This window comes from Pelecanus crispus, chromosome 3, assembly GCF_030463565.1.
Source record: "Pelecanus crispus isolate bPelCri1 chromosome 3, bPelCri1.pri, whole genome shotgun sequence".
Classification (NCBI taxonomy): domain Eukaryota; kingdom Metazoa; phylum Chordata; class Aves; order Pelecaniformes; family Pelecanidae; genus Pelecanus; species Pelecanus crispus.
Genome location: NC_134645.1, coordinates 132,108,700 through 132,135,451, shown reverse-complemented (window position 1 = coordinate 132,135,451; position 26,752 = coordinate 132,108,700). Strand labels below are relative to the sequence as shown.

General features: G+C 53.3%; 1 protein-coding gene across 1 annotated transcript; it reads left to right on the top strand.

The window, feature by feature from the left end:
- Positions 1 to 10,425: 10,425 nt before the first annotated feature.
- Positions 10,426 to 23,359, top strand: SELENOI (selenoprotein I). Its single transcript, XM_075707796.1, has 9 exons — positions 10,426 to 10,455; positions 10,774 to 10,882; positions 14,059 to 14,133; positions 14,599 to 14,861; positions 16,946 to 17,054; positions 18,961 to 19,009; positions 20,039 to 20,219; positions 21,028 to 21,210; positions 23,294 to 23,359. The coding sequence occupies exons 1-9, from the start codon at positions 10,426 to 10,428 to the stop codon at positions 23,357 to 23,359; spliced, it is 1,065 nt and encodes a 354-aa protein (XP_075563911.1).
- Positions 23,360 to 26,752: the final 3,393 nt, after the last annotated feature.

The window sequence follows — 26,752 nt, the reverse complement described above, 5'->3', positions numbered from 1 at the left end:
GTTTCGCAGGAGGAACTTCAACCTCTGTGGGTTTTTATATGAGGAGATGGCTCGCCGCAGGGACACGCAGCTCGGCTGTATTGGCTGCCAAACAGCGGGTACATCAGCACGACTGTCGGGGCAGGGCTGCTCTTCTCTGGGTGGTTGGTTGATGCTCATGGGGTGATGCTTATGCTGCTGCAAACCACCCCTCTGCTCCTTCCTTCCGGGGAGGGGAGCTGTCTTTGGCTCCGCACTGCTGTTCGTGTGGGTTTTTTACTGCAGCCCCTACCCTTAAAGATGTGAATTGGGCAGCTGGCTTGTGCGATGGGGTGCAGGTAGTGGATTCCTTCTCCTTTCCCATAGTGGGAGCCCTCCCAGCTCCTCCCTTGCTGTGCAGGTGAAGGGTGCAACTCCTGCTCTGCCCAGCTGGCTGCTGCCCACATCCCTCTGCATCCTTTGCCCTGCATGAAACAGAAGATTGCTGTCCCCAGCTGGTGGTTGGGGACATCTGCTAAAACCAGGTGCCTTTCTCATGGGTGTGAGTGCGATGGAGGAGTCGGAAACAGAGCTGTTCCTCAGCAGCCTTTTGCTCTTCAGATTCGCTTTAAAAAGAAAAAAAAGTCTGTTATTTACTCTGCATTTTTTGCTTTAGATATCTGATAGATCTCTGCACACACCTTCCTCCTCTGCTGTCCTGCTCGGGGTCTGCTGCGATGGTTGTATGCGTCTCCCGCACCTTCTATAGGGAGCAGGGAGCTGGCCGAGTGCTCCGGCACCGCTGCGCTCCCCTGTCCCCGTTGTCAGTGTCGACACAGACCTGGTCCCAAAATGAACGACTACAGGGATGTGGAAAAGAAGGAGTAGTTGAGGTGGGCGACACTGGTGAGCGTGCTGGTATATTTGGCTGTTTGGCCCCTTTCCACGTGCTGGAGGAGCTTCCCTAGCCCTCTTGGGTAGGGGCAAGGCTGGCGGGTGGCATGCGGAGGAGAGCCGGGTCGCAGCTCTTGCCTTGAGTGCTCGCCCGGTGTTGCGAGACGTGCAAAGCAGTCGCTTAAAAATACCGTAGGCTGCTCGTCAGTCCATCTTGGGTCTCTTTAATTGCACTGGAAGTCTGCTGCAGTGTTTGTTGGTGCGTGTTGGATCTTGGCTACGATGGACTCCTGTCATAGAAGTCACTCTCTGCTAATTAGCAGCGTTTGGCTGTTGGGACCGTTTGGAAGAGAAGCGGAGTGCATTGTGGAAATTAAAGTATCACTTCCCATAGCTGGCTCAGAAAATGGCCGCGTTATTAGGGCTTGTATAATTGACCTGACGTGCTGTGCTTCGAGTCTTGCACAAAGCAGGATGTCGGGGCTTACGGAGTAACTCAGCTTTTTTTCTGTTAATTGTGAATTTCCTCTTTGCGGAGAGGTGGGACGAGGGATATAGAGAGGCAGAGTGTTATGTGCTTTGCGGGGGAAAGTTTTATTTGTGCCTTTCACAAAGGCTCTATCAAAACTTGAAGGTAGTCTCCCTCCTTGCCCGCGGTGTCTCGCTTCATCTGTAATCATCTCCTGATGTGCGTGGGCTTGTGTTTTCCTTTGATGGGTATACTTAAAAGTTCAACCTGATTTCTTTTTCTAGGGATTGTAATGAATTCGCTTCTCTTGCGCTGACTTGTGTATTCTCCTGGTTGGTGGGTTGGCATCAAACCCAGCTCTGTGCTGGATTTGGCCCAGTTCTGCCGTGGCCGCCTTCTCCTCTGGAGAGGAGACCGGGGCTGCGGTCTTGCGAGTGACTCCAGCTCGCCGGTGGCTCACAGGCACCTGGAGAGGCCAATTCACCTTGCTGATCCATTGGGAAACTGTTTCTGGGGTGGTCTGTGGGACTGAATGCCCTTGGGAGGGCGCAGGGTGGGTGTCGAAGCGTGCTTCAGGACGGCGAGCGGCCGCTGCCTCCTCCCCTGCCCCCTTGCCCGGGTTGCGCTGCCGTGCTCGCCCCGGTCCCTTCTGTTCTTGGGCACCAGGAGCAGGCTTGCAAAAATACCCTGATCCCCCTCTCAGGTACTTCAGCCTTCTTTTTCAAAGTCCAAAACAGCTCTGGCAGCAGTAGGAAAGTCTTTTGGCTGTCGCAATGTTATTGTAACAGGTTTCCTGTTTGTGCGTTTTTGCTTCTGCCCTTTCTTCCTCCCACTGTTTTTCCTCCCCAGAGTCGCTGCTAGGATCCCTCGATTCCCACTCCAGAGGCTTGTCGCTGGCTGACCCTCCTCTAGCTTCATCCCTGCCTCAGGCCCCTGAAGGTTCATCTTTCCCACTCCTGTGCTCGCCATCTGTGTGTCCTTTCTGCAGCTGATCACCTTGAACTGTAGCAGAAGAGGTGGTGACCCATATTCATGGATGTTTAATGCTCCCAGAGAGAGCTCCTGGATGCAGTGGAAATTGGCTGGCTGTTTGCTGAAGCCTGCCACCAGCATCAAGTGTTGCTCCATGTTACGTATCCGCAGGGAAATGATCCCCACCCTCCAGCACGGTGATGGGATGGGGTTGGGACTCGGCACTGGGGTGGTGGGGCTGGCTGTCTGCTCCATCCCACCGCGGGGTGACCCTGGTGCTGGCACAGAGCTGCAGCCCTCTGGATGAGCTGGCTGGAGCTCAGACAGAATCACGGAATGCTTTGGGTGGGAAGGGACCTTCAGAGCCCACCCAGCCCAACCCCTGCAGTGAGCGGGGACAGCTTCAACCAGAGCAGGGTGCTCAGAGCCCCGTCCAACCTGGCCTGGGATGTTGCCAGGGATGGGGCATCTCCCACCTCTCTGGGCAACCTGTGCCAGTGCCTCACCACCCTCAGCGTAAACAATTTCTTCCTTCTCTCTAGTCCAAATCTCCCCTCTTCCAGTTTAAATCCATTCCCCCTTGTCCTGTGGCTGCAGGCCCTGCTCCAAAGCCTGTCCCCACCTTTCCTGCAGCCCCTTCCAGCAGTGCAGGGCCGCAGGAAGGTCTCCCCGCAGCCTTCTCTTCCCCAGGCTGCACAAGCCCAGCTCTCCCAGCCTGGCCTCAGAGCAGAGCTGCTCCAGCCCTCGGACCATTTCTGTGGCTTCCTCTGGCCCTGCTCCAACAGGTCCGTGTCCTTGTGCTGAGGGCCCCAGAGCCAAGGATTGACTTGAGCGTGGGCTCGCTATCCCGTGGGTCTCTGTAAGGTGAGCTCCTGGGTGTCCCTTCATGAGCCGCTGGGCTGGAGAGCGACTCTGGCCCGTGGAAGGGCCGGCTCTGTGTTAGGCTGGATGCAGATGTGCTGCGTGCAGGCTCTGCCCAGGCCGCTTGCTGATGCTTTGCATCCAAGTGTGCTCAGTTTACCCTCAGCAGTACCTCTGCTCTGAGGTAGAGCTGTTGTCCCGACGAGCATTGCTCTCCCTGCAGCCGATTCCTCCTGCCAGAGTGGAGCTGTTGCTGCTGCGCGCTCCCCAGCCACCACGCCGGCAGTCCTAAACACCTCTTCTCCCCGCTGAGCTGCGGGGAAGAGTGAGCGGCTCCCCAATGCTCGTCACCATCGGCTTTGCTGGAGGAGTGGTCCCACATCCCTTTTTGTGGAAGGCGGGGGATAATCTCCCAGCTCGTGCCAGTGAGAGCTGAGATTCTGGATGTGCGAGAGTGTCAGCAGGACAGAAATCCGGTTTTCCCAATGACTTTGCACACCCTGTGGGGCTTGGGGAGCGGGAGGGAGGTTTCTGCTCAGTGCAGTCGCTTCTCTTGGAGGAGAGTGGCTCTGACTTTGCCGGGCCCGCTGCGTGCTGCGTTTTGAAGCGTCTTTAATTGCTAGACGTCTACAACCTGCATGGTGAAAAACAGGCAAGAGGAGGGAAGCGATGCTGGCGTTAAAGCTTGCGCTGCCGGGCAGCGTCTGCCGGCTGCTTGGGCAGTCCCTGCCCGCCGTGGGGCAGGCAGACGGGACATCCTTCGTGCTCTTTCCTGCCTGCTGAGCTGCTGCTGCTCGTGTCGGGAGCCAAACCCGTCGGCTCACGTGGGGACGGTGGGTTTACCACTGCCGGTGTGCTCCATTCTTATGCCAGCTGAGAAATGACCTTGGAAAAGGTAAACAGGACTTCAGTTAATAAGTACCATTAAAGCACGATGTGACTTCTCGCATAGCAGCGGAGTGTGGGCATCGGGCAAACGTGACTTGTTTGCTCTGGCACGGCTCTGCTCCCGTTACGTTTGCCGGGGATTGTCGAGTTTGCTGCCTCCTGGCTTATCTTGAGCCTGATGGGAGAAGGTTCTTAGCCTCATGCCCTCATCGTACTTAAGGAGATTTATAGCAAACGACCTTATGGACTTGCTGGAGCTGCTCTGCCGAGGCTCCCTCTGCTCTGCTCCTGGTGCAAGCAGGGATGTGCGGGCTCGCGGCTGGCAGCGCAGGCTGCCACGCACCTTGCCGGAGCGCCTGCGAGCAAAATGAGGTGTTCAAATCCATCTTTGCTTGCTGTCCTCCCCCAGCCCACCCCAGATCCGTTCGGGTGTCTGGCACTGGTGCGACAGTGTTTGGTCTGCAGCTGGTTCCTGGTAACCGGATTACTTAAAAGCGGCGTTGTTTTTCTGGACAGGAAGGCTATTAGAATCTGGGCTATAAATCTGTATTTTTTTTTTTTTTTTTTTTCCTCCTTGGACACATAATTGCATCTTCCAGAAACGCCCTGGTTGCATGATTAATGTTGTTTTTAAGCTGTATGAGCCATTCGCGTCTTTAAATCCCAGAACGATGCAGTCAGCTCACCGCTGTGCCCACGATGGCTCCGTGGTAGCCGGGACCGTCTGCCGGCTCTTGGGGTGCCCTGTGGCACCCCGTGGGGTGGCTGGATGGAGCAAATGGGGGGCTGAGCGATCCTGTGGCCGTCCTGGGATGCGAGTGACGAGATCGTTGCTGCAAAGTTGGCTCTGCTCTTTTCCTAAGAAGTTTAAAACCAAACCCCAAGGGGACTGTCTGGGCTGGGTTCCCTCCTTCCTGCAGTCGTAAGGAGAAGCGGTGTCTGCACGCACGGTGCTGTTTTAGAGCAGGGCCTGTTAACAAATGCCTGTCTGCTTTGAGAAGGCAGCTCTGGGGCATACGAAATTCATTCCATGCGCTCACGCTTTTTGTTTTACCTTTTCTCCCTGAAAACGAGGGAGAAATCAAGAGTCCGAGCTGGTGGAAGTCATCGGCCACGATGGAAAAATGATTTGGAAAAGGATAATACTCACATGCGTGAGTCACTAGACCAACACGCAGAGATCCAAAATGGAAAAGGTGATGCTAATTTGCAGTGAGGATGAGGTGGGTGAATGACAGAGCTGGCGCTGGGCCCGGCCAGCTAAAACGCCGCTGTGTTTATAGGCTCGAGAGTGTTTCATCAGAGCAACCGCAGCAGCTGAGCGCGAGATGAGCTTTGGGGGAGTATGAGCCTGTCCTGGTTTCGGCTGGGATAGAGTTAATTTTCTTCCTAGTAGCAGGCACAGTGCTGGGTTTTGGATTTAGTAGGAGAAGAATGTTGATAACACACTGATGTTTAGTTGTTGCTCAGCAGTGCTTATGCTAGTCAAGGACTTTTCAGCTTCCCATGCTCTGCCAGATGCACAAGAAGCTGGGAGGGGGCACAGCCAGAATAGTTGATCCCAACTGCCCCAAGGGCCATTCCATACCATCCGGCGTCATGGGCAGTATAGAAACTGGGGGGGTTGGCCAGGGAGCAGCGATCGCTGCTCGGGGACGGGCTGGGCATGGGTCAGCGGGTGGTGAGCAGCTGCATTGTGCATCACTTGCTTTGGATATTATTATTATTATTATCATTCTTATATTGTTATTATTATCATTACTACTTTACTTTATTTCAATTATTAAACTGTTCTTATCTCAGCCCAGGAGTGTTTCTCACTCTCACTCCTCCGATTCTCTCCCCCATCCCATCGGGGCAGGGGCAGTGAGCGATGGCTGCGTGGTGCTGAGCTGCTGCCTGGGGCTGAACCATGGCAGAGCCCTGTGCCTCAGCCCGGTGCCCTCGGGGGCTGTCCGGTCCCTTCCTCAGCTTTGCTCCGAGGCAGATGAACAGGCAGATCGAGACAGCCTGAGCCTTTATTTCTCTGGGAATGTCGGTCTCCAAAAACCTCGGCCCTGGAAGGCTGGCACAGGAACGAGGAGCCTGGCTGAGCGCTTCCTTCACGGACGGGCTGCTGCCTCCGTTACCAGCGTGGCACGAGCTGCTCTCTTCCCGTGGCACGGGCTGGAGGGTGAGCAGCCAGAGGAGCGAGCTGCAAGGGAAGCGTCTCCGCGGCTTGCTTTGCTTCCAGCTCTGAGCACGCAGAGGCCTTGCACCCTGAGGAGGCGGCGAGCGTGTCTGTGTTGCCTGTCCTTGCCTGTCCTTGCCTGCCACTCCTCCGTCGCCCGCTGCCAGCGTCCCCAGCAGCGCTGCTGTCCCCTGCGGAGCGGAGACCTCGCGTGCCGTGCAGGTCAGGAACCCCTTCTTGCTAGTGCAGAAAGGTAAAGAGCTGGAATATCTGTAGGAAGGAAACCAAATGACGGAAAGCAGACGGGGAGGCTGAGTACGGTGGATGTTTTTGAGTTTTGGAGCTGAAGATGCCTGGCAGGTCATTGGTATTCTGGCAGGCAGCTGTCCTGGACAGGCAGCCTTGTCCTGGCTGCCCGGGAGCGCTGTCCCTTAGGGTGGCAGGCAGCCCGGTGCTGGAGCCAGCCCCAGCTCGGTCCCTTTGGTCTGTCGGTGTCCTCTGAGCTGGCAGAGCACCGACCTGCCTTGCTGAGCAGGCAAAGAAGTGTCCCTCCAGGAGACCACTTGAAGCTGGGGTGGGTGTATTGGCAAACCTCTGCAAAACAGCTGCCCTCTCCCCCGAGAAAAAAAATTCCAGGTCTTTGAGTTCTGCAAGCAAGGTGGGAACATGTGTGACCATGGGGAAAAGCTGCTTATTGACTATTATCCCCAGTTCCCAAATGTGGGGGGAGAGAGGAAAGCTTCCCGGGACATGAGCCTGGGGAAACTTCCCCAAGGTACCTTACAAACACAAGCAGAGAAACTCCAGAGCGCTTCCCCTGCCGTGCTCCGGGCGTTGCGTCTGTTTTCTTGTTCCAGGCTGTTTTGGGGATAATGAGATTTAATCAGTCTCCAGCTCTCCTCCTCCCCTAACCAGTGGCTCAAATCCTATTATCTCGTAAAGCGTTTGGAATTCTGTCCCCTGAAATTGCATTAAGCTGGGATGGAAATTCCTCGCTGTTTCAACCTCGCCTCTGTACGGCATCGAGTTCGGGGGTTTGTTGCCGCTTGCTCTGCAGCTCCTATGGGCTTGCTGCCGTGGGGATGTAAGCGCTGGGGCTAACCCCGGCGAGATGGACTGATCCGTCACGGGGAGGGCAGGGAAGAGCTGGTGGGGGTACGGAAATGCTTGCCAAGGGTGGGATTCGCCCAGTTAGGAACAAATGCTGTAAGCACTTAGCCTGCATCCTCAGAGCCTGGCAAGACCTGGCGCCCCGTCCTCGTGCTGGCATCTGTCTCGCGGGGTGTTGCTTTGCCCTTTCCCACCGCTTTCTTCCCAGCTTTTGAAACGGACAGGCTGCTTCCAGGGGAAATGGGGTCTCCGGCCGAGGAGAGGAACAAGCCGTGGGTGCGAGACGGTGGCTAGTTCAAGGCCGTGGGGTGGGTGGGAACCCGGAGCTGCTCTCTGCTGATGGGTTTCCTCTTACCAACCAAACTCCCCTTATCTCGGGGAGTGCATAGGTCACGTCCGTGGCGGTGCAGGGAGGGGTGGAGGCTTTGATTGCTTTCCATAACACCGTATATAAACTTGAGATTAGACTGGCGTGTTTGGCGGTTCAGCCTGGGGAAGAGAAGTCTGCGAGATCTTATTGCGGCCTTTCAGTGCTGAAAGGGGGCCTGTAGGAAGGATGGGGACAATCTTTTTAGCAAGGCCTGTTGTGACAGGACAAGGAGTAATGGATTTAAACTAAAGAAGAATAGATTTAGACTAGACATAAGAAAGAAATTTTTTACAATGAGGGTGGTGAGGCAGTGGCACAGGTTGCCCAGAGAGGTGGGAGATGCCCCATCCCTGGCAACATCCCAGGCCAGGTTGGACGGGGCTCTGAGCACCCTGCTCTGGTTGAAGCTGTCCCTGCTCACTGCAGGGGTTGGGCTGGGTGGCCTCTAAAAGTTCCTTCCCACCCAAAGCATTCTGTGATGCGATGATTCTATGCCGGGGAGCTGTGGGGGTTTTGTCCCAACCATGGGGACCCAGGGTGGGTGGGCGCCAGGAGCTGCCCTGCTCGGCACCGAGCATGTGAGCCGAGGAGTTTTGTAGCCTATGAAATTTTTCTTGGGATTCTTATCAAAGCGTTACTTGGGGAAGAGGACTTTAGACGGGGTAATCTTTTCTAGGAAGGGGCTGTGAGCTGGAGAGCAGATAATAGCTCGTGGTGCTCTTGAGAGCCAAATGACATCAAATTTTAACTGGAAACTGTTCCATGGCTTGTCTAGGTCTTTGGGTTTTTTTTATTTCTTCCCCCTGCCCTGCAAACGATCTAAAAGCGTTGGGGTGAGGGGTAAGAGCTCTTCCCATTTCCCAAGGGCAGCAGCTGCCTCTGCAGAAATCTCAGCTCCTTAATTGAGAGGAGCCCTTCCAAGGAGCCCTTCTGAGACCCGTCCTGTATGGGGTGCCCACAGGCCTCCCGGTGTTTGCCCACCATTCCTCCCCCTTCGGAAATGTGGGCTCCAGCTCGCTGAGCTGGGCGCAGGCAAGGAGCAAGATGCTGATCCTCCAGCAGGTCAGTGGGTGATTCCTTCAAACTGCTCTGCCCTAACTCAATAAGGAAAACCGACATGGGTCCTACCTCCAAACAGTGAAATCCGTCGCCTGTTCTGCTATGACCACTGTGCTCCCTCGCTGGCCCCAGTCTCTGTCCCCATCTCCTGCGGTGGGGCTGGGAGCTCAGCTGGGAGCCCCACATCCCGTGGTGCCCACGAACCAGCCCAGGTCACCCGCGTGGCTGCACTGGGAAGCTGGTGCCTCTGCGCTTCTCTTTAGTGCCAAATGACCCTCTGTGCCTGAAACTGTGACGGGATGTGCAGGATTCGGAGATCGCTGTGGATGCGTGGTGGTATGGGGAAGTGATCGTCCCCCTGTACTCGGCACCGGTGAGGCCGCACGTGGAATGCTCTGTCCAGTTTTGGGCCCCTCACTCCAAGAAGGACATTGAGGTGCTGGAGCGTGTCCAGGGAAGGGCAGCGGAGCTGGGGAAGGGTCTGGAGCACAGGGCTGGTGGGGAGCAGCTGAGGGAGCTGGGGGTGTTCAGCCTGGAGAAGAGGAGGCTGAGGGGAGACCTGATCGCTCTGCAGCTCCTGACAGGAGGGGGCAGGGAGGGGGTTTCGGGCTCTTCTCCCAAGGAACAAGTGATAAGATGAGAGGAAATGGTCTCAAGCTGCGCCAGGGGAGGTTTAGGTTGGATATTGGGAGAAATTTCTTCATGGGAAGAGTGGTCAAGCATTGGAACAGGCTGCCCAGAGAGGTGGGGGAGTCCCCATCCCTGGAGGGGTTCAAAAAACGGGCAGAGGTGGCACTTGGGGCCATGGTTTGGTGGGCATGGGGGTGTTGGGTTGATGGTTGGGCTGATGATCTTAGAGGGCCTTTCCAACCTTAGTGATTCCTAGTTTTACTTTCTTGAAAAATTAATGCAGCCACCAAGCCAAGAAACATGAAATGAATTCTTCCTCTCCCCTGAATTGGTTTAGTGGTGGACTTGGCAGTGTGAGGTTAATGGTTGGACTGGGTGATCTTCAAGGTCTTTTCCGACCTAAACAATTCTATGGTTCTGTGATTCTGTGGTGGTGCACGTGGCATTTTGGAGTATCTGCAGGGCAAGGGAGGGGGTTGCAGACCTTGCTCATAAGAGCACACCAAGCTGTCCGCGGTGGGTCAGTCCCACAGTGGGGGTGCTTAGGGCCATGGGACTGTCCCTTCTTCTCCGGCTTCTGAAGAGTGCCACCAGGCCTGCGGTGTGGCCATCAGGGTGTGAGGCTCTGGCGGGAGCACTGGCTGCAAAGGAGGTTGCATGTCCTTGAGTCTCTTCCCACCTTCCAAAAACTGTTGCGGTGGGCATGCTACCCACTCTTCTCGTCGGGCGCTCCATGCGGAGGGGAGGCGTTGGGTGCAGGCATGGGATGTGCACCTGAGAGCTGCGGGTCCATGGGCAGCGTCGCTGGAGCTGCTGGGTGCTTTTCAGGTTGTTTAGCACTGTCTCTGGTGAGACTCCATCCTTGACCCAAGTGTTCTTGCAATGCCAAGACTCGGGTAGCAGGTATCGTCACGGAAAGCTCAATATTCAGGATCTCTGGCTTTTTACAAGTGGTGGTGGAGCTCTAATTATTGTTTTTTGTTTTTTTTCCCTTGTCGTTCGCAGTATAGTGCCGTGGACAGCAACCCCCTGTCTCTGTACGTCATGCATCCCTTCTGGAACGCGATAGTGAAGGTGAGACCTTGTCCTGCCCTGAGTGCGATAGCAAAACTCCAGTCACCATAAAGTCTTCTCTGTAAAACTATCAGCTGAAAAGCCCTGCTTCGTTTGTGGTGCAACTAATTACAAAGGGCGCTGCCTTCCAGCCTGCCCTGAACTCACTGCATTGCAGCCTAAAGCTTCCTGCTGCCCCGTGATATGCCAGGTGCGACTAAGCAGTGTTGTCTAACACCCAGACCGTTGTCACCAGGTCTCTGCCATGGCTGGGAGCAGCGCGTGGTCCTTATTACATGTTTTAACGAGTTCCTGTGTTCTTTTGCTGCTTTCCCATAGATCTTCCCTACCTGGCTGGCCCCAAATTTGATAACGTTTTCTGGCTTCCTGCTGCTTGTCTTCAACTTCTTCCTCATGGCATACTTCGACCCTGACTTTTATGCTTCTGGTAAGGCTGCCTGTTCCTGTTTGGATGCGAAGCATCAGAGCGGTGAAATCTGTCACCTCCTCTGCCGTGACTTCTGGTGCTCATTGATAAGGCCTCTTAGTCTGGGCCTTCCCAGAGGCAGGTGGCTGTGCCAGAGGAGGGATGGAGTTGATGGGTTGAACTCTCGGGGCTTCATGACAAGGACTTGTCCGAATACGACTCCTTCCCTCTGGCTGCCGGGTGGACGTGAGCCTGGCTGGCAGCGTGTGGGGAAGGCAGGAGGAAACAGCTGACATCTTGAGTAGGAATTGGCTCTGCCTACAGAGCAGACAAGAACCCAGTGCCCTCGTTTTAAAATCGAACAGGGTTATGTGGGAAACTCTGCTTCCCTGAAGTCAGCAGGTAGAGCCTTGTTCTTTGCATCCCAGCTAATTGCCCTCTTGCAAAAACATGCCAGCACCATATTCAGACTAACAAAGGCAAAATCCTCTCTCAGTTTCATCACTCAGCATAAGACAGGGATGTGCACAGCTGTAAACTTTTTAACAGTACCCATAGAATCACAGAATGGTTTGGGTGGGAAGGGACCTTTAGAGCCCACCCAGCCCAACCCCTGCCATGAGCAGGGACAGCTTCAACCAGAGCAGGGTGCTCAGAGCCCCGTCCAACCTGGCCTGGGATGTTGCCAGGGATGGGGCATCGACCACCGCTCTGGGCAACCTGTGCCACTGCCTCACCACCCTCAGCACAAACAATTTCTTCCTTATATCCAGCCTAAATCTATTCTTTAATTTAAATCCATTCGCCCTTGTCCTGTGGCTGCAGGCCCTGCTCCAAAGCCTGTCCCCACCTTTCCTGCAGCCCCTTCCAGCAGTGCAGGGCCGCAGGAAGGTCTCCCCGCAGCCTTCTCTTCCCCAGGCTGCACAAGCCCAGCTCTCCCAGCCTGGCCTCAGAGCAGAGCTGCTCCAGCCCTCGGACCATTTCTGTGGCCTCCTCTGGCCCCGCTCCAACAGGTCCCTGTCTGTGCGGTGCTGAGGGCCCCCGAGCTGGGCGCAGGGCTCCAGGGGGGGCTGAGCAGAGCGGAGCAGAGGGGCAGAGCCCCCTCCCTCGCCCCGCTGGCCACGCTGCTGGGGATGCAGCCCAGGATGGGGTTGGCTTTCCGGGCTGCCAGCGCACGTTGCCGGCTCGTGTCCGGCTTTTCATCCCCCGTTACCCCCAAGTCCTTCTCCGCAGGGCTGCTCTCCATCCCTGCGTCCCCCAGGCTGTACAGATACTGGGGGTCGCCCCATCCCAGGTGCAGGACCCTGCACTTGGCCTTGTTGAACCTCCTGAGGGTCACACAGGCCCCCTTCTCCAGCCTATCCAGGTCCCTCTGGATGGCATCTCGTCCCTCAGGTGTGTCAGCCGCACCACTCAGCTTGGTGTCATCTGCAAACTTGCCGAGGGTGCACTCCATCCCACTGCCAGTGCCATTGATGAAGATATTAAACAGCACTGGTCCCAGTACGGACCCCTGGGGGACCCCCCTTGTCACTGGTCTCCATTTTGACATCGAGCCGTTGACTACTACCCTCTGGATGTGACCATCCAGCCAATTCCTCATCCACTGAGCAGTCCACCCATCAAATCCGTATCTCTCCAATTTAGAGAGAAGGATGTTGTGGGGGACCGTGTCAGAGGCCTTGCAGAAGTCCGGATAGATGACATCCATTGCTTTTCCCTTGTCCGCTGATGCAGTTGCTCCTCTGTAGAAGGCCACTATGTTGGTCAGGCAGGACTTGCCCATGGTGAATCCATGCTGGCTGTCTCAAATCACTTCCCTGTCTTCCATGTGCTTGAGCACAGCTTCTAGGAGGGTCTGTCCCATGATCTTCCCAGGCACAGAGGTGAGGCTGACAGGGCAGTAGTTCCCAGGGTCCTACCCATGTTCATCTCTTCGTGAATCCAAAGGTTCAATTGTGTCCCCATTCCCCATGAGGGTGTCCCAGGGAACAGATTACTCTCAGTCACTTATCAGTAGCTTCCTCTCTAGATTTTTCTCTTCTTTTACCCCTGCCAGGTTTGGTTTAGGTTGCTCAGAAGAGTTCATCCAGTTCTTCTAAAACTGGGCCAATCATCAAAACACAGTTAAGTGGGAAAAATGCTGATTTCTTGGGGTTGTCTTTATTGGTAGGTAGACAAGTACTGTTTTCAGTGTGCCAGGCTTTCAAAAGCTCGGGTGGCATCAGTGGCTGTTAGCTAAGATTTGGACTGTGTTTTGGTCCATGAGCCATAGGAAGAAAAGCTGACAGTAGTAGCTCAGGGAAGGAAGCTCAGTGTGAGAATCCCCAGGACATCAGATGTCCAGAAACTTGGGCTCTGCCAAAGGGATGGTGAAGCTTTGGGACCCTTTTGTACATACATATTATCCACGTCCTGTTTGGAAAGACAACTTTTCATTTTGCTGGTGAGGCCTCCAGAAGCTTGTGCCTTCTCTCCTCGTTGGATGGTTTTGTAGACATGATGCCCTCATTTGCTGCTGGAAAGGCACCGTCCTGCTGCTCTAAGGAAACAGGAGGTGGCATTTCACAGAATCAGTGTTCCCCCGGGAGATCTCCCCATGCCCTCCTGCGAGGCTGCTGCCAAGAAGCCGTGCCTCTTCCTGCTTTCTTCAAATGCACCTTTGGGCTCCTGGAGTTGCAGACAGCTAAGCTGGCTATCTGCCAGAACAGTATTGGAGGAAGTGGAGATGTTATTAAGGAGGAACTCTGTTTCAGTTGGCAGGATGGAGACTGGAGACCGGGTGGGGGGTGGCATGTTTCTGCAGAGGCAGGGTGTTGCAACATCTCAGAGAGGCTCTGCTTGATGCTCTGTGAGCAAGTGATTGAGGAGGCTGATCTAGACAGCCTTCCATGTCATGCGTTTGGGCTATGGTTGCTAGCTGCTGTCATCAGTTCTTAGATCCTGTGACTTTGGGGAGCTGGGGACAGAGGACAAGCATGTCCTGGAAAGCAAAGTCCTCGGTGACGTGGTTTCACATGCGGTTGTGGAACAGCTCTGCCATCACGTCCTGGAAAACTAATGTCTCAGTTTCACTGTTTGAGTTCTGTAGGTGCTTTGTCTTGGTGAGCTGCCGGTCCTTGTTGATGTGCCTCTTGTGTCGAAATAAACCCATTGAAAGTACGTACTCAGTCTTTGGTTCTTTCTGATCTCTGCAGCCCCTGATCACCAACATGTTCCGAACGGAGTGTGGGTCATTGTGGGTCTCCTCAACTTCATTGCCTATACGTTAGGTAAGACGTTTTCTAGTTGATTGTGGGGGTTTGTGTCCGTCGTCTGTTTGTGCTGAGGCTGCGTGTCGTCTTAGCTCCCAACCCGTTGAGAAATCTTTGATTCTGGGCTTCTGTCGTGCACTAATCCATTTGCAGAGCGGCTTCTGGGAGTGGCTTTGTGAAGTGGATAGAAGGAAGTTGTCCCGGAGCAGCTGATAGGAAAGGAGGATGCTGAAACTAACTTTGAGATGAATTGTGAACTTCTGTCCTCAGTCAGCTTTAAATAAATGTAATCTTGCCAGACTTTATTGTATTTTTCAGTCTCAAGTAGAGCAGGGGGGTGGGAAGCGCACTCCCCGTTAGAGGACGGAGGCTGTGAAAGCCGCTGTTCGCTGGCTGCGCGTGCTTTGTCAGCTGCAAACTGGCCCATTGCTTTGCGTGGGGGTGTCCAGCAAAACTCCCCGTTTCTCCTTGTTCTCTTTCCAGATGGTGTTGATGGGAAACAGGCTCGCCGGACCAACTCCAGCACACCCCTGGGAGAGCTCTTTGATCACGGCCTGGACAGCTGGGCATGCGTGTACTTTGTCGTGACAGTCTACTCCACCTTTGGACGGGGCTCCACGGGTGTCAGTGTCTTCGTTCTCTACCTCCTCTTATGGGTGGTCTTGTTTTCATTCATCCTCTCCCACTGGGAGAAGTATAACACAGGGATCCTCTTCCTGCCCTGGGGATATGACATCAGCCAGGTGGTAAGTACGTGCCGCAGCCGCTGCTCGGCTTCAGCAGAAGCTCAATAAACTGCTAACGTGCCTAGGGTGCAGCGGTGCCCGCTGAGGTGTGCGAGGGATGCATGCAGCTCTGCTACATGTCCAAAGCTTTGTAAATCGGTCATTGCAACGCTCTCCGGAGGTGGGTGTCTTCTGCCTGTCTCCAGGCATTGTGGAGGAGGAGAGCTTTCTGAGACTGCTTGCATGACTTTGAGCTGTGAGCACAAGAGGGTGTGGAACCCTTGAGGCTGGGGCCCTCAGCACCGCACAGACAGGGACCTGTTGGAGCGGGGCCAGAGGAGGCCACAGAAATGGTCCGAGGGCTGGAGCAGCTCTGCTCTGAGGCCAGGCTGGGAGAGCTGGGCTTGTGCAGCCTGGGGAAGAGAAGGCTGCGGGGAGACCTTCCTGCGGCCCTGCACTGCTGGAAGAGGCTGCAGGAAAGGTGGGGACAGGCTTTGGAGCAGGGCCTGCAGCCACAGGACAAGGGGGAATGGATTTAAACTAAAGAAGAATAGATTTAGACTGGATCTAAGGAAGAAATTGTTTTTGCTGAGGGTGGTGAGGCAGTGGCACAGGTTGCCCAGAGCGGTGGTCGATGCCCCATCCCTGGCAACATCCCAGGCCAGGTTGGACGGGGCTCTGAGCACCCTGCTCTGGTTGAAGCTGTCCCTGCTCACTGCAGGGGTTGGGCTGGGTGGGCTCTGAAGGTCCCTTCCCACCCAAGGCATTCTGTGATTCTATTCTATAATTGCTTTAATGAGCTGAGGTCATGTGGCACTAGAATTCGACTGCTCAAAACCATTAAATCCAAGGAGGGTTGTGCGGTGCAGTTCTTATTTTGTTCCGAGTAGTTCTTGTAGATGGAGTTTCCACAAAAGCAGGCTTGAAGAACGGATATTGCCTTATGTTTCCTCTGCCTGGTTTCGGCTGTCCTCAGATGCATGTTTTGGCCACCTAAATCGTTGCTCTAATCAGTTTGACTGCATCACACCAACGTGGGTACATTCCAGTCTAGAAGTTCGGGGTGCCTTTTGGCACTAGCAGGATGTGTGCCAAAATGTAGCAGAGTAACTAATTGGCACGCTAATCGCTGTGCCTGGAGCAAAGGTTCCTGCGGAGGCATCTCTCTGTACCGGTGGTAACTGGGCAGTTGATGTTGAGACTGACGGTGGCGGACCCTTTGGTATGTCGGCGTGTCCGTGTCTCATGAAGGAATTCTCTGCAGGAAGCTCTTTCTGAAGAGCCCGTCAGAACTGGGAGCAAGCTCTGGATGACACGATCCTCCTGTGCTGCTGGCTGGTGTCCTTCCTAGCCAGGGTGCCGTCCTGCAGCACCGCGCAGCACGCAGTACTCCCGTATCTTCTGGTTTATCAGGTGCTGGGTGGGAAATGCAACAAGTTGGAAGGAGAGTGCAATCGATGCAGCTGCATTAGCTGCAATAATCATCTCTGCTAGTAAAAGGAGACCGTAGCTGGTGTCCTCTGAGTATACCCTCACCCCTTTCTCCAAAAGCGTTGCTTAACCCTAATGCTTTCGGATCTCTGCCTGTTGCAGAAAGGCAGGGGGTGGAGGGCTCAGCTGCCCTGCAGTGTGCTTCACCCAGCTTCAGGGTTACTATTAAAACTGAAATATCCCTTATTAGCTTTTTCCCTGTAATTGCTTCAGCAGACGGATTAGAAAGAGTCCCTGAACAAACCCTCCAGGGTCACTGCAACTTGTAGTATAAAACCTCTCTCTCGTGCTTCAAGCATCTCGTGAGTTCAAGCTGTGCAAGGGCATCTTTGCTCGTGCTGTGAGGAGCAGCTCCTGGTCGTATCTTTCTCAGCAGCTCAGCTACTACACTTACTAGACCTGGTCTCGTAACACAGGATATTTATGTTTGGGTTTTTTTTTTATTTTTCTCTTTCCTGCCAGTGGGGAGAACTGAACGCGGTGTAGCTTAGAGCATACTTCTCGAGCTGCCTTTCCCTGAAGCTGCCTGGCACGCGTGTTGCGCTGCCGGGTCGGGTGCTGCCAGATTTGCCTGTCTGGTTGCTCACGCCTGCTTGTCCTGTGCTTTCTTTCAGACCATTTCAATTGTCTACATAGTGACGGCCATTGTGGGAGTTGAGGCCTGGTATGCACCTTTCCTGTTTAATTTCTTATATAGAGACCTATTCACTGCAATGATTATTGGTAAGAAACTCCATGTTGAAGCCTGTCTTTTAAACTCCACCTTTTTAACGAAACCCAATGTCTGAATTACATGATAACGCTGTTCTGTTTGCTGTAATGAAAGCTCCTGTAGGCTGTTATTGAAGTGACTAATTGAGGGTGTTCTGACAGCCTGCGCTTTCCCAGGATTTCAAAGTATTGTTATCTTCTGCAGAGTTACTTTGGAGAAGTTAACTCCAGTCTGCCTGGGTCTGTGTTGACCAAAGGAGCAAGGAAGCGGAGCGCTGCGCTCATGCCTCGGATATATTTTGTGCCAGTCCCGAGGGTATAGGTGCCTGCCGCTGCTCGGGCGATCAGCCCCGGTGCTGCCTACCTGGGGCTGCGGGTTTGCGCGGGCAGACGCAAAATGGTTCCTGGCCTGGAGCAACGCAGTGGGCAGACGAGAGTGGCTGAGGGTTGCGGCTGCTGCTTGGGGCCGGGTGTGCCAGGGTGCTGGGAGGCAGCCGGAGCGCAGCACCGGCCCCTGGATGCTAAAAAAGGAGAATCCCTCGTGCCTGGGACCTGCGAGCGCGTGAAAACGCGTCTCCTCCCACTAGCTGCGTTGCCTGAGCGCTGGGGCTGCGGGCATTGCATTGCCCAGGGGAAGCACAGTTTGTTTGCAGCTAGAGCCGTGGGGTTTTTAGGGGATGAAATGCAGCCCGGTGTGCAGGTGGGTGCTAGGGGCCGGCGGCCGGCAGGGACCCCCCGGCGCTCGGGGTGTTTGCAGAGCGTGCTTGGGTTGCTGCTTGGGGCTCCGTCCTGCCCCACAGCACGGACCCTGAGCCCAAACCCTGTGCAGGAGGGAGGTTACAGCCACGGAGGTGGGGAAAAGCGCTCTGCTGTTTGGGGATCCTGCCCTCCATCCACCCATCTAACAATTAAATTAGATTAGAAATAAAAAAAAATTAAATAAAAGCCCAGCCTTCCTCTCCAGTGGTCAGAACAAGCCACTGCAAAGGGGAGAGTAATGCAGGTGAAGCTTAGCCGGGGAGAGCTGTCTTTGCTTAATGAAATTTGGCTTATGCGGAACTTCTCTCTTAGTTTAATTTTTCTTAGTCCGTGTCCCTTTCTTTAGGGGTTAATTGCAGCTACTTAATTTCAAGTCAGTATGTCTTGAATTGTGTGAAATCTAGTGCTTGCACTTTCCTTAATCGGGTGGATATTCTGAGCTTTCCTTTGGCAGTCGTATAACTTATGAATAATAAATGCAATTTTCCTATATGAAAAATAGAGCACAATGCCTACATGGGCTGGATTTGTGCACTTGGCTAGGAGCTGGGTTATTAAAAGCAGGAATATTTACAGCTCTGTTAAAATACCTGCTGCTATATAAACACGGAAGGAGTTGTGATAGACTCGCACGGGTTTGAGTGTAGTGGATGATGTTCCCTATCGAGGTCTGGAATTTTTAAAGTTATTTAGACTCTTTGTATCATTTCTCAAGTTGAATGACAAGAACTTTTTTGCGCAGTGGGAACTGAAAATGCTTGCTCGCAGTGGGAGGAATAGCAAATTGGCTTTATGAAGACTGAAAACTCTGTTGTGCGCAGTCATGTCACTAATGAGACATGAGGCGAGTTCAAACTCCACAAAAGACAGTATTATAATTAAACTTTGTAACTGTTTGAAGCATAATACGGTGCTCATTAATGCAACTTTTTAAAATTCAAATGTCTTTAATTCATGGAAGACCTTAACTTGTAATTACAGCTCTTGGACCAGAATTATAAGTACCTACTTTTAAACGTGCTGAGCTATTCTTGGTGCACCTCTGAGCTATTTTTGTTGCGAGCAGCTTAAACCAGAGCGCAACCGCCTGCCCGTTTGTGGGGTGCACGTGATGGTCTCCCTCGATTGTGGGGCAGTAACGCAGCTCTTTCTCTTCCAGCTTGTGCGCTCACTGTGACGCTGCCGATGAGCCTGTACAACTTCTACAAGTAAGTTTCTCCATCCTCGAGTCTCCCTCCCTGCTTTAACACTTTTGCAAGAGCCCCCGAAGCCTCTTATAACTTGGCTTGCTTAGTAGTTTTCAGACGACTGTCTTCAGCCTGGCAAAGTGGCTCTGACACCCCAGAGGGTCCCAGTTTGCAGGGTGCGCTGGGAGGAGCGGGCTGGCAGTCTGCTAGGCAGGCTCTTGCCGAAGGGCCCTCGGCTTTTGTAGGCTTGTCCTGTTGGCCACAACCCAGAGAGCCAGACAACCGGGTGCCTCTGTAATTCAGGATTTTTCTTTTTCGTTAACAATTAAAGTGTCGTGGTTTAGCCCCAGCCAGCACTAAGCACCACGCAGCCGCTCGCTCACTCCCCCTGCCCTGATGGGATGGGGGAGAGAATCGGAGGAGTAAGTGTGAGAAACACTGCTGGGGTGAGATAAGAACAGTTTAATAATTGAAATAAAGTAAAGTAGTAATGATAATAGTAACAATAAAATAATAATAATAATAATATACAAAGCAAGTGATGCACAATGCAATTGCTCACCACCTGCCGACCGATACCCAGACAGTTCCCGAGCAGCGATCGCTGCTCCCCGGCCAACCCCCCCAGTTTCTATACTGAGCATGACGTTATGTGGTATGGAATGGCCCTTTGGTCAGTTTGCATCAACTCTTCTGGCTGTGCCCCCTCCCAGTTTCTTGTGTGCCTGGCAGAGCATGGGAAGCTGAAAAGCCCTTGACTAGCATAAGCAGTACTTAGCAACAACTAAAACATCAGTGTGTTATCAACATTCTTCTCCTACTAAATCCAAAAGCCAGCACTGTGCCTGCTACTAGGAAGAAAATTAACTCTATCCCAGCTGAAACCAGGACAAAAGTCTTCATCTTCCTCATCTGACTGTGGTTACGACTGATAGCAGCAGTTCTGAGTAGCAGAATGGCCAATGAGATTTTCTGCAGCCCTCTCCTGAAGGCAGGGACCAGGCATTTCTCAGCTGTGGTTCTGTTTTCATTTCTTCGCTTGTGTTTCAGGGCCTATAAAAACAACACCTTGAAGCACCACTCTGTGTATGAAATCATGCTGCCGCTGGTATCCCCAGTGTTGCTGTTCCTGCTCTGCACCACGTGGATCTTCATGTCCCCGATGGACATCCTGGAGGTCCATCCCAGGCTCTTCTACTTCATGGTTGGAACAGCCTTTGCTAACATTTCTGTAAGCAGCTTTTGCTTTATGCTCCACTTTATCCCCTGGGGAGTGTGAAGCCTGCCAGGACGCTTGGGAGGCAAGAAGAAAGACCAGCTCAGATGTGAGGGGAGAAGGGAGGTGTGAAGATTAAACTTAACAGCTTTTCTATTTTTCTATGACTGAAAGAACGAACAGGAAAGTAGACAGGGTTTGGGGGCTGCGACTTTTGTGCTGCAGCTCTCACTCTTGAGAAACTAGACAATTAGTTAAATTGAGCGTGTTTACACACGCATGCATCCTCTGTGTTGTGACTAGCCAACTGCTAATACGAAAGGAGTTCCTCCTTCCTTTTTTTGGGATAAACTTAAAATGTGGGGGACTAAAGCTTTTGTCAAAATCCCGTTTAGCTGCATATTGCATCTGTGCTTGCTTGAGACCTTAACAAAGGCACCCGTGCTCATCGCCTCAGACACGTGGCTGAGCAGCTCTGCATGTCCGTGCCCTGAGTCCAGCAGCTCACGCTGCTGCTTGGCAGGATTTTCTGCTGATCGTGCAGATACAGCTCGAGGGAACTCCTTTTTCTTTTAAAGATGCCCTCGATGCCTGTTTCCCTGTTACCTTCCTGCGCCACGGGGCTTTGCTCTGTGTGTCCCACAGGAATTCTAATGCAAAGAAAGATTCTGAGCGGGAAATTCAGGGAAATTGTGTGATGGTAGCTCTAAGCGCAGGTGATTGGTACGCGTACACGTGTGACCGTCCTCTCTGCGCCATGGACGGCTCTGGGCTTGCAGAGTCGCTACCGGGTGCAAGCTCTGACAGCTTTCTCTCCCTGCAGTGCCAACTGATCGTCTGTCAAATGAGCAGCACGCGCTGCCAGCCTCTGAACTGGATGCTGCTCCCCATAGCGGCGGTGCTCCTCGTGGTGATGTCCGGGTTCGCGCCGAACAGCGAAACGCTTCTCCTCTACTCCTTAACTGCTTTCCTCACCCTGGCGCACATTCACTACGGCGTGGTCGTGGTAGGTGAACTCGGCACGTGCTCTGCCTGCAGGCTTTACTTGGGTGCTGCTGTTTGGGGCAGAGAATACTCTGCTTAAAACCAGGAATGCCAGTGGGAATGGCTCTCCGCATCGTGCTGTCTGTGACCGTGCGGAACTTGAGCTAACTTCCTTGCGAGAGGCTGGTGCGGGCCGTCGCATGGGTTTGAAGCAAGCTTTGCACAATGTGACAGGGGGAGGGGGGCTGTTGTACCGGGGATTAGTTTGAAACACATACTCGCATCTCTGCTGCCGTGTTTAACTCATCCTGGCTGCGGCTGCAGCTTAGAGACCAGCTTGGATGTAAGCCAGCAAAGGGTGACCCCACACCCTTGGGTGGGGGGAAGCGCAGCTCCAGTAGATACCCGGAGCAGCAGGTATTGTGTCTGCATGTTGGGCAGGAGTGCTTAATTTGGGAGTCTTAGTATAAAAAGTTAAACTGCTGTCGGTATGACTCTGGCTGATGAGTTCCATCTGCGACCTTGCCGACGTGCCCTGCGCTGGAGTCACTGGGAGAGCCAGGATGGAGGGGGGATGTCCCTGCTAGGGAACGTGGGGACGCTGGAGCCGTTCTACCTCCTCCCCTGCTGCAAGGGCTGCGTAGAGATCCAGGGACCACTTTGCTCCCCTTGCTCCGTGCCAGCTCTGCCTGACTCCCCGAGTTTTGATTAAGAGAGAAAACAAACTGAGAGGAGACAAAGTCCCGTTAGAAATGCCCCAGCAGCTTCTGAGGAACGAGGGCAAGGGACCCCCTGTCCCCTGCGGAGCTGGCTGCTGCCACGTCTGCACACCCTCCTTGGGAAGCCCTGGGAACCCCAGCTCTTCATGTGGAACCTCCGGAGTCGAGTTGGAACTGTAATTACAGCAAAGAAGTAATAGCCAGGTTGTCTTGTCTTTTCAATTAGTGTAATGAGGCTTCTATGCAAGAAGGATTTGAATAGCTAAGAAGCTTAAATAAACTTGGTCTTGGAATCATAGCTGGCGATGGGGGACTGACCAGATGGTGTAATCCTCCTGCCTGCCCAGGCTTGCCCATCCCCTGCAGTGAGCTTCCTGCTGCTCTGCTCCCCTGAGTTTGTGTTCCCCTCGTTTCCCCCCATCTCCGGCTTTCCAAGGGCCCATCCGTGCAGTCTTCTCTTCCAGGATAAAAGAGCCTTTATTGAGCTGAAGAGCCTTTTAAGGCTCTGTGACTGGGACACAATCCCAAACTGCTCTGAATTTGGGAGTAACGTTTGGGAATGAACTCTCTGCCCAGCTCAGCCTCTGGTGCTGCTCAGCACCGCTCATTTTGGTTCTGCAGTGACCGCTCCCTTGCAGTCGCCGGATGCTGGTGCTGCACCATCTGTTTCGCCCTCCCGTCTGTGGTTCTCTGAACCGTGCCTGAAAGCTCGTTTCGTGGTGCAGCTCTCGGTCCTCTGTGGTTTTCTCACATCCTCAAAAGAGGTGGTGAAGGCTTCTTCCGAAGGGCGGTGTCCAAAACCTGGTGTTGGGTTCCTGTCCTCTCTGTAACCCTCCTGTGTGTGTCTTGATGGTCAATGCAAAGCACTCAGCCCCCATTGAATTGCAAATGGATTCAGGGAGCAATTTTTCACGTAGGTATCTGAGATGATCAAATTAATTTAAGCAAAATAATACAAATATTGCTGGGAGGGGCAGATAGGGAGCAGTACCGCAGGGTCAAATCCTGTGCGCCTGCGCTCAGGGCAGGCGTTTCTGACTCCTGTCCCTGAGGACGGCAGGGGGTGGAGGTGAGACTGCTCCCGGACAGACCGGGCTGTTATTTGGGAAGGTGTGGGAAGGGAGCAAGGCTGCACCTTGCAGGGCCACGTGCCTGGCTGGCCCTGTCGTTGGGCTGGCAGGGATGGGGCTCAGTGCCTGGGCAGGGGCTGCGGTCCGGATCTGCGCCCGTGGGGAGCGTGTAGGGTGGGCAATGGTGGGGAAAGTGGCGCAGGAAGGTGGCAGGGCTTTGTCGGCCGTACAGGGAACCGGTCTGGCGCTCTGCCCGCTTTCCTCCTCATCCCTCCGAGCCTCGCTAACCCGGTGCTGTCGTCTGCCTTGTCCCCAGGTGAGCCAGCTGAGCAGGCACTTCAATATACGGCCCTTCTCGCTAAAGAAACCCACGCCAGATTGACTAGGAGTGGAGGAAGAGAAAATCGGCTTGCGGTCTGCAGAAGTACTGTAAATAACTGCTGCAAATACCTGTAAATACTTCAACCATCACCACGGATCTAAACCTATCCTCTGGACAGACATCAGGGCAAAGTACGCACGGTATCCGGTGCAGCCAGGGCACGACTGGTACGGGGCAGCCCCCGCTGCTGTTCGATGAATGCAAGCTTTCGGTTTTGGGTGAAACTGGACGAGGAGGGTAGCCTTTCGGGTCGCTATTACTGTATGTTAGACCAGCTGAATGTTCCCAGTGAAACCTCAAACTCCAGCTCTTGCTCAGGTAAAGCTGGTTGGGGATGCAAGTGGCTTTACCCGAGCAAAGCATCTTGACCTGTCACCAAAACCAACGTAAGAGCTGATTTCTGCAAGGTCAGGGGAACATCCTGGTGATCGGGGGAGTTCCCGTCTGTCCCTAATCCCGCTAGACAGCCCTTGTCCTGGGCTGGTACTTAGGGAGCAGATGGTGACAGTTCTCCCACATTCTGTCCTGCCTTCCTGCATTCACCTATTTGGGCAAATACTTGCACCATTTTTTTGGGTTGTTTTTTTTTTTTTTTTAAAGAGGAAAAAAAGAACAACACACAAAACTTCTAGTAATGTTCTGCTTGGGGGGAAGGCTTAGAAAATCAGAGCTTAATTTCCTGTAAAAGTGGGAAGGCGGCTTCTGCCTCCCCTGCTCGAGCTGGGGGTACCTGGGACCACATCTCGAGCGTGTTCCTGTCTGTCCGTCTGCGTTCCCTGCCTGGGAGTGGGGTCTGGGCTCCCGCCAGCAGCAGAAGGTGGCTTACACCAGCCTGTCTAACACAGAGCCAAACTCCCCCCCTCTTCCTACCCGTAGGAACTTGCTGTTTCAGGTCGGCTCTGCTGGGTCACTGCACGCTGCCCGAGCCTCTTCTTTTGTAGCAGTGCAGCCAGGCTCAGTCTGCTCGTCGCCCTTCCCACCAGACCATCAACGGCAGCAAATCCACCGCTCGGAGAAGCACCTTAATAAGTGTTGTGTTGGTTGTGTGTGCACTGTCAGAAAGCTCGCAGGCGTGTGTGTGTGGTGGGGTCCTTTCCAAATATCACTTTATTTTCGAAACCGTTGTCCCCAGCGGCTGCATGTCTCATCCAGGGATATATTTGTTTACTGTCTGTTCGTAAAAGACATGTTTGCATTGATTTTTTTCTTTTTTTTTTTTTTTAACTTGTTTTTGTAATTGAGTTAGAGTGGGGTGGTGAAGACTGAATGCTGATTTTCTTTTCTGGTCACTTTATTTAATGAAGACCTGTGCTTGAATGAAGAGTGTAGCTTAAACCCAGGCTCTGGAAAGGCTGCATCCGGAAGCGAACAAGCACAGCAGATTGTGCATATGTAATCTACCATGGGAACAAAGTCGCTTATACACTGATAATTGTGCAACGTGGTTTGTAGACGCTTGGTCACAGCGCTTTCCTTCTGCAGGTGAAGACTCCTCCTGCTTTAGGAAACCTTCAAACTCTTAACTACTATTTTAATGCTTTTTTTTTCTTTTGGAAATTTGAGTCGTCGTCGTGAGGGCTACGAGACTTGAAATCCGGAGGCGAGCTCACCGCTTCACTGCGGCGTCGGGGTGGCTCGGTCACGGTACGCCCTGCGAGGAGCGAGCCGGGGTCTGGCGTCGTGGGAGGGCTCGGCCGAACGTCTCTGCGCTCGCGTGTCTGTGTGGCTGCGTGGCTGGGAAGGGTGGCTAACCTGGGAGCAGGGGCGAATGGTTTTCAGAGTTTATTTAATAAAGTAGCTTACTCCTATCTATTTTGCTGATGTTGTACAGAAAAAAAACCTGTGAGTGTACAAACGAATTGGGCTGCGCTTGAATTGAACTCTTGCTATTTAATGAAATAGAACTATGAAGGGAGATAAATTTAAGTCACACTCGCACAAAAATTACAGGGAATCTTAAAATGGGACGCAATGCTTATCTATGGCACGTGTTCAGATAGCAAAATTGTGCTAGCAGCACTGACGAAAAGTGGAGGTCGGATGATTGACTTTTTAGTTATGTGTTTGCAGGACCAGGGAATAACTGAGCTGTTCCCTTGGGCTTTCAGCTGAGCTCTGAGCTCCAGCTTGCCTTGTCTTGTCTCTTCCCACGAGCGTTACTGGGCCAGTGCTAATGCTGTGAGTTGTCTGATCTTAAATCTTAGCATGCCACTTTGGCTCCGTAATACACTGTTTGCCTGTTGTCTCGCCTAGCTGTGAGCTGGTGTGCTTCTGCAGCACGTAATCTACCTTGAAAAACCTCTTTGTGAAGTTACAAACACGTGGAAGCAGAGCTTCCTCTCCAAAACCCTGCAAATACTTCTCGTGCTGTAGGAGAAAGATCTCTCTTAAAAACTGGAACCACTTCTTATCTGCACAGGCTTTTATCTTTGGAGAGTCCTGGATTTTTGGTGCCTTAATTTATTGCACCTTGAAACTAGAAAAATCTCTCTTAAATCAGTGCTGGAAAACGGGCTCGCTTGTCCCTAGTGCCACCAGGCTGGTGGCAGAGCGAGGAGAGAGCAGACCTGATCTTGGTGCACATGCGACTGTTCCCGACTCGTGCTGATGCGAAGCTGGGGGCAGGGAGGGTTTCTGTGTGGGCTGTTAGAAATTCAGCAATTTCTGCTCCCGGATTCTGGGAGGGGAAACGGAAACAGAAAGACCAAACCATCTTGTCATGGCAGGGCGTGGCATGCTGAGAAACAACCTATTTATTAATAATAATGGTTTTTAAGTCTTAAGAATAAACGTATTCCTCGCTAACAGCATCTGAGGGTGATTGTGTGGTGGTGCTTGCTTGCCTTGCTGGCTCGGCTCTGTCCTTGCAGCGGGATGTGCTCCTCGGGATGGGACAGCGTCCCGTGCCCGCGGGGTAGGACGTGCGCTCGCTCCTCGGCTCCTCCTCTCCGGTATTTGAGAGCTGATCTGTGTTGTCTTTTCTTCCAGGGATAGCGTTAATCATAGTTTCTTAATTACTGATGGACCTGCTGAGTTGATAATAGGACTGTCTTATGCTTTCCTAAATCCGTTTTGCACATTTTATCTCAATACAGAGTATTACCAGGAAATAAAAAAAACCCCAAACCTGTTCAGGGAGAGGTGCAGTTTCAAGACCCGCTGGGATGTCAGTCTCCTGGCCTTGGGCTCCAGCCAGGTCCTCGTGTTGCGGGAAGAGGTGGCCAGCGCTGCCGGCCGCTCCTGGTCCTCGCCACGCCGCGGCCGGTCAGCCTTCGCTCTGACGCAGGTTTTTGAGTAGCTGGGGCAGAGAGGCGGCCTCGCTTGCAGCCTTTTCCAACTCTGTCTTGTGGTTCGTATCACAGCTCCTGCCTCTGCACCGATCCGGGGACCTTA